Below are 11,314 nucleotides of genomic sequence, written 5' to 3' on the forward strand. Positions count from 1 at the left end.
TTTTTTGCTCCCTGGACACAGCAGGGTATGCTCTTCCCTCTGCACTTCTCTTTGCAGCAGTAGGATCTGACTGCTCGGTGGGGCTGGTGCTGTGCTGGGCCCCATGTTGGGGTGAGAGCCTTGTGTGACAGTATGCAGAGAGCGAGTCCTGCTGACTGTGTGAAAATCCTTATGGGATTTTCAGATGAGACTTTGCAGTACATGCAGCTTGAGGTTTGGGTCTTGCATAAGAGTGGCAAAAAGACAAGTTGGGAGGAAAATAACTGCTCTTTTTAACAGATGAAACCATGGCCTCACTTTTGCAATGGGGATTCTTTTTTTTTTTTCTTTTTAAACACACTAAACTGTTTGTAAGACAGAACAGAGCTTGGCTCTCTTAACATGCGCACTGAGTCCCTGGTCACTGAAGCGTGGAAAAGAAACTGCTCATCTCCTGTCTGGGAGTGTGATGTCTTGGCTATGGAGGCTCTGGTAGCCAACAAACTAAATGTAAAGATATATGAATATATGACGTATATCATATATGTTCAAAGCCAGGTTGGACAGGGCTTTGAGCAACCTGATCTAGTGGGAGATGTCCCTGCCCCACAGCAGGGGTTGGAACTTTAAGGTGCCTTCCGACCTAAACCATTCTATGATTCTATGAAGGGTGTAATTCTGAATTTTGTCCCCAGCCATATTTGCATTTTGAAAAATGATTTATTCAAGGAATATTGTGATGCTGAGATTATTTGAGTGCAAGCTCAAATGAGCTTGCAACTGCCTGAAAGAATAATGTGAGAAACGTTGGGCCCAGTTCCAGTGTTTTCAGTTAAGATCCACCCCAGCAGTGAGGTCAGGAGTGGATATGCAGAAGCACTGACAGGTACTGCATGGGCAGAACCCCAGAAAACAAGTGGCAAGGAGAAGTTCCCAGCCTCCATTACAGCAGCGTGTGTCTGCCCTGCAGAGGGGCAAGGTGCAGAGGCATTTAAACCCTCCTCCGAATAGGTATGGATCACTACAGCTTCTGCAGCTCTGCTGCTTCCAGCCTTATAGAGGATGTGCCTAGCTGGACACAGCAGCTGGCCCCACTGCTTTCTGCCTGCTCCAGGAGACCATCCCTTGGCTGCTGTTGAACCAAAAGCATAACTACAGGCACAGCATGATTTTATTTGGAGGTTTATGCCATGTTTCCCAGCACTGTGTTTCTCAGCATTGTGCAGGTTGGAGCTGAATGTGTTTTTCTGTGCATCAGCAGTTAAGCTTTAGATCATGCTGCAAATACACAATTGCCATACATGGGAAGGAGGAAATAATGATTTATTGTTTGAAACAGCAGTTAAAAACTCTATGCTCAGGAAAAAAAAGGGAAAAACCAAACCAGTAGGAAATATTGCAGTGATAAAGAATCATGTGTAAACACAGGTGAAGCTATGTCTTGGCACAGATGATGTGTGTTTAAAATGAAATTTTAAGCAAAGTGAAGTACCAGTGGCCCCAGTGCACTGTAAGACTGGGAAACAAACTGCCTGCCCTAGGATGCAAATGCCAGAGCTCACAAGGGTCCAAAAATTCTTTTAAAAACCCATTTAAATGAAAAATGTTTCCAGGCTACTCTACATCTAGCTGGAGGAGCATCCGAGGAAAGGGTGCAACAGGAAAGAGAGAGCTGCGTGCCCTGCCTGGGGCCAGGCTCCTGGGCTGGGCACCCCCCAGCCTTTCCTAAGCAAGCGTGGCGGGCAGCTGCCTGCCCCTCTGTGTGCTCCCGGGGCAGCGTCCTCCCATACCCACCGGATCCTGCTCACACCATTCCACTTTGAAAAAATACACGGGTAATTTAAAACCAGTTATTGGTTCTGAAAAGTGAGAAAGCTGCTTACCAGCTCTCCTAGCTGCTGCCTGCAATGACGATAGTATTTCTGTACTTTGAAATCACCTGGGGATGCAAACAACATCTCTATTGATCTTTCTGCTGCCAGTGGCTTATGCACAGGGAAGGGATGACTTGACCTAAGTGCTCTTGTGGTCTTCTGCATGTGTGTCACGCACTGGCCGGTCCTATGGACCAGTATTTTGGTAGGAGCCAGGCGGCCAGAACTGTCAGTGCAAGGAACAGTGGCCTTAAAGTAATGATGGTGGTGCAGTACTCGTCACATGCAGGTCTGTCCCAGTCTGGATGCCACCTGGAATCATCTGTGAACAAAACAATTTATTTATTTTCAAGTATAACTGCACCAAGGGCAACAAATGGAAGCAGTAATTCTGGTGGTACTTACTAATGACTTTGTCACGCTCTGCATTTTCTGGAAAAAGGAAAGAAGTGAATGTCAACAGACTTATACATTATAAACAAATTGAGTCTAAACAAAAGAGGATAAAGCATGAGCATCATGATGGGCTCACAAATTCAGCTATGGGAGCTAGGTTTATTTCCAGAAAGAAGCAAAACCCCTCCAACTTTCAGAGAGCACTCCAATCACTCGGGGCTTTTCTGAGGAGTGTTTGATTACACCGTGTTGAACTTTCCCCTTGTCAGTGGCTCGTTCACCCCTGGTACACATCACAAGATCACTGTGGGTTTTGCCCAGCACCTTGTGTTTAAGATCCTCAGCCTGTAGCTAACACTGAACAGTCCCATGCATCAGGGACTCCCTCTCGTTCCTGAGATGCTGGTATTTTAACGTCACCTTCCCACTCCATTAGTTCACCCGGGGTCAAGTGCTAAGGAAAAGTGTGACCATATTCTCAGCTTCCCCCTGGCAGATGTCCACTTCACAGTGCCTTGTCCTTAGGGTAAGTGCAGAAGGTCTCCCCTCTGCCTGACTCCATCCGGCCATGGCAAAGCCAAGGGCAGGAGAATCAGGTGGGCTGCCAGGGGCTCAGGCTGAGCGTCATGTCCCTGTGAAGGGCTCTTGCATGTCAGCCTGGCTCTCTCCCAGTGCTTAGGGGAAAGCAGATGGCTTGGCTGATATTCACTGGAACGAGCAGCCTTGGGAGTGCTGTGGCAGCACTCCCCTCCCACAGAGGCATGGCAGGGGCAAGGCTTGCTTGGACCTGCACGGGCTCAAGCTGCAGTTGACACACCAGGTAATAACCTGGAGCCCCTGTGAGGGGATGTGTAGCCCCTTCTGCACTTCACATTTCTGGTAAAGATAACTTCTGGCAGGGGTAATAACACTTAGAACTGCAGCCACTGCATCTCCTGTATCATACTTTCCAGCACCTGAAGAGCATATCCCATCCCATTGCTTCACAGGGTAGAAAACAGGCTCCTACCCTCCTCCCCTCTCTTTGTGCATCACTGCTCACTTGGCTTCTGACTGTAGTTTTTCAGACTATATTTAGGAACAGGAGAGCTCTGCGCCTGCCTCCTGCTGTTATCTTTTGTGTCCTCTTTCACTTTCTACATGTGTTTGGGAAGGAAGGCTGGTTGTTTTCTACTTACGACAGAGCTGGCTGGCACACTGCTCGCCGTCACAGTCACTGCATGCTGCTCCCATCTTGTACGGGGGCCCTGGGTAATTCCCACTGCAAAGGAAAGTAACACTGCTCTCAAACTGTCCAGGCTCTTGGCTTGATATTATCTGCCCACCTCTGATACTGCACCAAACATAGCTCAGTGCTTCTGCTTCGCTTGGAGCATGGCCAAAGCGAGATTTACAACATGCCCCAAACTGCCCATAAACACACTGTGAGGGATTTTATATGCATGAGATCTTAGCAGTGCTAAACTTTGTGGTAAAACCTCATTACTTTCAGCAAGGTGAGTTTTTCATTGCTTGGTCTAAGCAGAGGAATATCCTTTGGATTATATTCACTTTAGGAATTAAAATTGTGTGTGCATCTTGCTTTGGCCCTTGGCAGAGTTGAAAACAGTTAAAGATTAGATAAACAAAGAACTTAGGTTGCTGCTTCTCAAAAGCAACAGCTGGAGAGGCTGTCCTGGGTGATCAGTGGCTTTTGGCTCGTGAACCAGCAGAGGCAATGGTCTCTCAGCCTGTTTGGGTGTGGAGCTTCTGGGGAGAGCAGTTTTGTAGCTCAGGCACAGCAGCAGCTGTGTCATTTCAAGGTGTTTCATCAAGGGTACATGCTCTTAAGGATGAAGCATGGACAACAGGAATGCCAAACTTTCTCGAGTTCATTGGCTGGCGTGGCCTTGGCTCAACACGGTATGCATGTATAGCTTTGAAAGCTGTATGTAGGCAGTGATGGCATTAATTAGCTGGAGGAGGGTAGAAACCCGTCCATCCTATGCAACAAATATCCTGTTGACAATGCATAAACCCAGGTAAACTGCCTTGAGGATCCCCAGCCTCACAAACAGCTCATAGCCCCAAACTCTGCTGCTAAAGCTAAGACTGCAGCCACGACCATTTCACACTTTAATATTTATCCGAACTGTTGACCTAGAGGCTTAATTCTGCAGGCACATGTGTAAATATTTTCAGACTTTGGGCTTGCACCTTCACAACTATCTGGGGCTGTCTTGGCACTCAGAAGCAAGGGATTAGTTTTCAAATGATCACTTTCCTATTTTCATTTCGGTATCTTAGATGTTACCCTTTCTGCCAGTGCCACTGCTTTTTGGCTACAATACATAGCCCTCATCTAAGCTTGTTGGACATAGATGTACCTCCATCTCTATTTTGGGGACAGTTTTGAGGGAGGGAAGGGTCAGGACTCTAAACCTTGTGAAATATTTGTAATGAGAAACCTTACGCTGGCCCATAGTTGCAGATGAAGTGTGCTGCGTTGGTTATGTAGGAGTACGCCACGGTGGGACAGAAATAGACAGCACAGCCAACCTTGTAGCTTGTAGCCCAAACAATCTGCAAAGACAGATGGGGACAGGGGTGACAAAGGCTTTGCTTCAGCATCTGAAGACTTATGGAGAAGACCTGCCCTTCTCTGTTTTGTGAAAACAACTTGGCTGAGGAGCACTCCTTGGGCAGGCTTGGGGAAAGCAGCACTGATGGATCTCGAGATAATAGTTTATTCTGAAAAACATCTGATTGTTTTGCACAATTCACCAGGTGTTTATTAAAATGGCTGAAAGAAAGTACAATTGTCTGTAACAGGTAGTTTTTCTCTTGCAAAGCAGAAAGTGGCATTTGCGTCCTTTGCTCCATGGCAATCCATTAGCTTTGCTACAGCTCCTGCAAGGGCTGTTTGCTCCCATACTAAATCCAGAGGGGACATTGCCGGAAAGCACTGATGTCATGGGAGGAGCAGGGAGAAGGCGCACATCCAAGCTGTGGTCCTGCCTTTTAGCATCATGGCCACGACTAAAATAGTGATAGAGGCAAGGACTTTACATCATCTAATGATGCTCTGTCTACTACAAGCCATTTGGTTTGACCCAGCATCCTATATCCAGTTCAAAGATTACAGTGCAGCTGTAATAGACAGCTGAGTTCCCGAGGACAGTAAAGGACCAAATCACAGGACCCTCCCTGTCCTGGGTGGCCACTGGCTGAGGCACACACTGGGTATGTGGTTAAGGTAGCTGCAGTAATTGTATCCGGAGGAAACTCCTCCACAGCTGGGAAGGAGGCAGAGGAATGAGGGGTTCCCCAAAGGTGCAGACCCAAGGATGCCTCCCAGAGCTGGGCAGACACACAGCTTCTAGCTACAGCCACTGTGACTGCTGACTCCAAGTGATAACAATCTTATTTTCTCATTCTCCCTCATGCAGCCATCTGGGCTGCTCCTTTACAGACAATGTGGTAAACAGCACTGCGTCTTAGTGCCAGGGAATGTGTGTTTCACCATGGTTTCCAGATGCTGACTCTTTCCATGTCCTTATGAGCAAGGTTAAAAAGCAATCTGCTGTCACCTCTCATGGCTCCTGCATCTTCTCTGCAAGCAAGAACCTGCATGTGTCATTCAGACACCCCACCAGCATCAGCTTATCTCTTTGAGTCCTAAGTGCATATGTGTATCTCCACAGGAAATATTAAATAGCTTCAGCTCAGAATCTGATCCCTAGAGACACTGTTGCAAGCTGTCCTTCTCTCCCATAGCCATGGTTATGTTCTTTGGGAACTGTGGTTGGGAAAAATGCATGTGTGATGCTTGCAGAGCTGCAGACACCTCTTGACATGTGGGTATTTCCCCAGCCCTTGACTTGGCTTTGGAGAGCTGGCACTTTGTCCCACCACACACTGCATCCCACAGCCATTGCCATTGCCTGGTTTTTGGCTAAATCTGTCTGTTTGACAGCTGTCCTGTTTTCTTTCTGAAAACAAAATACAACTGGCATATTTGAAAAAAAAAATGCAGTGGCTCTTTTCCTCCCTAAAATGGGGACATGAGAACATCTTGTGCACACAAACAGAAGATAAGACTACAACAGCTGGAAACCAATTAATTGAATTTTCAGCAGAAATCTGGAGTTCCTGTGTCAGAATGGCATCACCGGTTCATGGTTTAGATGGAGAGATGCAACACTTACCTGCGTATAGTGGCCGCATACACTTCTGCAGTTATTGGTGGAATAATCATAGGCGCTGACCTCGTCGTACCAAGAGGTGATGGCTCTTTGCACAGTGAACATCGAAAGTGAGCCTGTCCAGAGGTTTTCTCCAACAGGGGTGAATTTGGGGTGAGCTTGCCCTGGCTCTTTGAGGTACGTATTATGTTTAAACAGGCATTTCTTTGCCCAAGCTTTCGCGGTCTTTGCCAAATCTGGATCCCAAGTCTGCAAGATAAAGACAACTAAAAATCACTTTGGTATCTTAGCAATGCAGTAATTCAGAGCAACTTTCTGGAAAAGCTGGGTCTCAGTAGCGTGTATGCTTCATGTTCATTTGTCTTTTGCTTCTGCTGAGACTTACAGAGCTACATTGTAAATTGGCTTTTAGGTTCATTTCTGATTTGAACCTAGTCACTCATTAAACTTGAGGAAGTTTTTTTCTCGGCTGGCTGGTTTGCTGGACACCAAGAGCTGTACATCAGTCAGATACAGAGTTTGGGGCACAACGTGCATTTCCAGGCTGTGCTGGCCATGAGAGAACGGTAATGTAATATAAACAGTGAATTTACGGTAAATCTGGAAACTAGGGGAGTTATGCTTACTATACCAATCAAATTGAGTCTTTGGCAGCCTCATGCATTAAGGCCACTGCTTGCAGGTTGGTTCACAAGCACGCTGGGATTTTTGGGACAGTTTAAACTCAAACCCTCTGTTTGCATCTTTGTGTTTGGCGGCTTCAAATGTTAGTGCTGAATTCGTATCTGTGGGATCAGTCATTCACAGGCTATTCAATCCTACAGAAAGTGGTTATTTAAGCAAATGAGTTATGTAAATGTCTTTTGTTTGCACTGGAAGTGGTGTCTGTTTTTGCTGGATCTTCTTGCGCACACAACTTGATTGAGCAAACACAGTATTGTACTTCCAGGAAAATGCAGCACCATGAGGCCATGCATGTAGTTCTAGCTACACTCTCTGTCATGTAAATTAAGTTGTTCAACACTGTTAAACTATTTTGGATTGGACTTTAAAAAAATAATATTTTTTAATTTGTCCTTTTCTATCTGGATTAAAATGTCTCGGTTGCTTCTACAAACAAGAGGATCACTAGAAAAATCGTATTGAACGGATCAGTAACGGTGACTAAGGAAAAGGCGGTTGTTAGATTTTATGGCTATGTCTTACATAATATAGCTTTATTTGTTACACAGATAAGTCTGAAACAGTTTGTATATTGTTTCTGCTACCAATAAGTAATTAAAAATTGCAAGATCATACCAAAATACAACTACAGAGGTTTGAAATTATTTTGAAACCTATGTTTTCTATTTTTTCCTATGGCTACCAGTTGGGGCAGGAGGTAATTTCTCACAAAATTAACACATAAATAATCTGCCTAGGAACTCAGTGTATCAAATATTAAAGGTAAACTTGGAGCACGGGGTCTTATTTCAAGTTGTGATTTCCTTAAATGACAACTTTTTAGGACAATGAACAAAATCTGGCGTTATACAGAAGTTATCTTCCAGTCCTAGCATTGCTGCAAGTGAAGACAGACACTGCAGTTTACATCTTGGCAAGGCTCTGAGGTCTCAAGGAGAAGACCATGATGAAAGATGTATGACAGTGGTGGATTCGCTTTAATGCTTCACGGTCTTGTTTTTGACATTCTTCTTTTTAAGAGTCCACACATCTCTATTCTCCTTCATCCTAATATTAACAGTAAGTCTAAAGTTCTGTAAAGTTATACATAATAATAAGTTAAAAAGTTAATTAAGAAGTTTAAATGTACTTTCCTTTTTTTTGTGTGTGTGCTTAAACTGGCTGACAGTTGAAAAAGCAATGTGCAGAAACTGATAGTTCAGAATGATCTTAGTTTAACTATAGTTATACTTCTTATTTGCTTATGAAACTGCATTTATGCAAAAAGATTGAACTAAACTGCATGGGAAAAATGCACAGGGAGGTTTGCATATCGATATAATTGCTGTTTGAGTAAATACCAATTACAGGGTTTTTTTTAAACTATTAACTATTAACTATTTCTCAGTTTTGGTTTTATAACTCAGATGAGTTTCTTGTTGATCTAGAGAAGGAAAATTGAACATATGATAAGTGAAAAGTGATGCGAGGCAGCAGTAAGTCAAGGAGACTGCTGAGAAGCCGTGAGGAAACTGATGAGACTCTTTCTGCTGATTTGGGAGAGCCTTGGAATAGACCTAAGCAATGGGTGAACAGGAAAGGAGTCATATTTGTCAGGTAAAAAATGTTAAATTGGGATTCTCATTTTATCATAAATGTTTTATAAATATAGATGGTTGCGCTTTGTTACTTGCAGTTAAAGGGGTTTCTGTTTGTATTTTTTTAACGTGTTTTGCAAAAGGTTGAAATGTCCTGAGCTCATAGTCTTCATTTTTACCTATCTAGGTAAAAATAGGACAGTTATCTACAGCCAATAGGTTCCCTGCAAAATAAAGAAGTCTTTTCTTCTTTTCCTCATTTTTGACGTGGTAAAGGCCATTAAAAATGAAGATCTATGTTGTTTTCAATTCCAATGCTTTTACTTTCGTAATAGATTTTATCATGTATTGTACTGCTTTCTCCACATTAAATTCTTCCTGGGAGAGGTCATACTTAAGATTAGGAGTTTTGCAGTGTTTTAAAAGACACTTACCATGATTTAGTTCTTGTTTAATTTGTAATAATCTTTAAATAGTTTGTTTCTTAAGCCATTTTTTTCAGTTTTCAGTGCTTTAATGTTTCAAAAGGAAAAATTAGGCACAATTTTAAAAGATGAATACTACTCTTTTAATACATCATAGCAGGATTTTCTTAGTGTAGGGCCAGTAGAACAATCTAGAAAACAGAGTCTGGAAGTTCAGGATGTCTGGCTGAAGTAAAAGACACATGTAGAAGAGAAACTAAATTGTTTCCTGTCAGGCTTGCAACTTGAGCTTGCTCGCTGCTAACTTAACCCTCCCTCATGGGCACTTCTGGTTTAGTGTTTGACAACGTGAAATGCAAAATGAGTTGGGGTTTTTTTGAACTTCAGTTGGGGTGTTGCTACTTATGGATGTGGTTATGTCCTCTTCTGGTGGTAACTATGTGAGACAGTAAGAATGAGGAGCAAAAGGAAAGAGATCAGAATTTGGACAATGGCTATGGTCCATCTGAGAGATCTGTGGAGATTATCCCAGGAAGAAACAGTCTATCACAAGTATTACCCAGTCAAAGCACAAAAGGGGACAGATGCTGCCAGAGATGGCTCCCACGCTGCTGGAACTGAACATCTCACAGATCAGAGAAGTGTGGCACAAAACTCAGCCACAAGCCCAGCTTTGTGTACACATTTACAGCTTCCTCCTTGCTGGGTTTTCGGCGTGCCACCCAGCAGGGAAACAAGTGTCACGAGCCATCTGAAATGAGAGGTGGCCACTTCTGGGTATGTTTCAAATCACCCCAGGCTGTCTTTTGCACAGTCCCTGAAGATGCTGCTCCCTGGCATGGCCGGGGAGAAGTCAAGGGGGCAGAGCAGTGCAGGCCCTGATGTCTCCTGCACTCGCTCCTGCTGCACTTGTTGCTTTTTTGGCTTCCCCTGCAGCCCCAGCACCTAGGAACAGCTGCTCTGTTGGCTCAGCCCGTGAGAGCCTTGTAAAGAAAGCTGAAAGAAAGCTCTCCGACATCGTTTGGCACCGGTCTCTGCCCATGCTGACTCAAGTATGAAAGGTTGTGCTTAGGTCTGCACATAAATCACACCCCAGGCTGCTGAGCTGCGGTATCTTGGAATGAGGAGGCTTTGCACAGCACAAAATAACAGCGCTAGGTTGAGGGTTGAAATCTTGGGTTTCAAATGAGGGAATTAAGCCAGGAAAAACTATACACATACCTGATCGTATAAAGCCGTCTGATGATCACAGCCTTTTTCTCTGCTTTAAAAAGAAGTAGTTCTTATGACTCCAGGTGGTTGGGGTTTTTTTCTTTCCTTTTTTTTTTGCATTTCATCACAAGAACAATCTTTGAAAATCGTAAACACCATCACAATGCTACATATGTGCACAAAAGTCTTAATGATCCCCTTACCATGTAAAGCATGTTGCTGGCTGGTGGATTCACTCCAGACCGGAATCTGTTATGGGCTTGCACACATTCCTCAATAAACCTTGGATCTCCAACATCAGGCAATGCTGGTTGTTCATACGAGTCAGAGGAACGACAGAAGTGCAGTAAAGCCAGCACACAGGCAGAAAATCTGCGTGTCATGATTCTCAGCCTCTGGTCTTGCAGCTTTAAGGGCAGAGTGTTTCAGCTGTACGAGGTGGTTTCAGCTGCACCAGCAGCGTTTTGCTTGGAAGGCTTGTGGGTTGGACTTATCTTAGCCATGGTAATTGAATGTGGTGTTGGTCACAGGAAATGAGTAATATTTCAGGAGCGTTGCTATGAGAATAAGGAAACGAAGCTACAAGTTCACATCAGAGCTGTAGCAGCTTTGTCTCTCTTGTTCTTCCTTGTTTAATTGTGGTGGGTAAGCTGCTTCTTTCCTCTAATTTAGACTTTTTTGCTTTAGTTTTGTTGACTCCCATCATCCCATCCATAGCAATCAGTATGGATTGCAGTAAAGTTTTGGATAAATTTTCTGCTTTTTGTGAAAATAGCATTGCTGTTAAGGCTGTTGTTCTGAGCCAAAATGCTGTGATAAATAGTTGAATATGAACCATTACTTTTACTACAGTCTGAAAAGTCACTTTGGTTGTACATCGAATTATTGGAGGGGTACGTTTGGCCGAGAGCTGCAATTTAAACATGCTACAGTTATTGATGAGTTTCTCCTGTGATCTCACAGAATCACAGAATCACAGAACG

At 44.0% G+C, this 11,314-nt stretch overlaps 1 protein-coding gene across 1 annotated transcript; it reads right to left on the reverse strand.

Moving 5' to 3' along the window:
• Positions 1 to 2,023: 2,023 nt before the first annotated feature.
• Positions 2,024 to 10,714, reverse strand: GLIPR1 (GLI pathogenesis-related 1). Its single transcript, XM_010191661.1, has 6 exons — positions 10,535 to 10,714; positions 6,437 to 6,682; positions 4,702 to 4,811; positions 3,428 to 3,510; positions 2,259 to 2,285; positions 2,024 to 2,175 (listed from the first exon to the last, which is right to left on the reverse strand). The coding sequence occupies exons 1-6, from the start codon at positions 10,712 to 10,714 to the stop codon at positions 2,024 to 2,026; spliced, it is 798 nt and encodes a 265-aa protein (XP_010189963.1).
• Between the last annotated feature and the right edge of the window lie 600 nt (positions 10,715 to 11,314).

Source organism: Mesitornis unicolor, unplaced genomic scaffold (assembly GCF_000695765.1).
Source record: "Mesitornis unicolor isolate BGI_N332 unplaced genomic scaffold, ASM69576v1 scaffold50609, whole genome shotgun sequence".
Taxonomy (NCBI): domain Eukaryota; kingdom Metazoa; phylum Chordata; class Aves; order Mesitornithiformes; family Mesitornithidae; genus Mesitornis; species Mesitornis unicolor.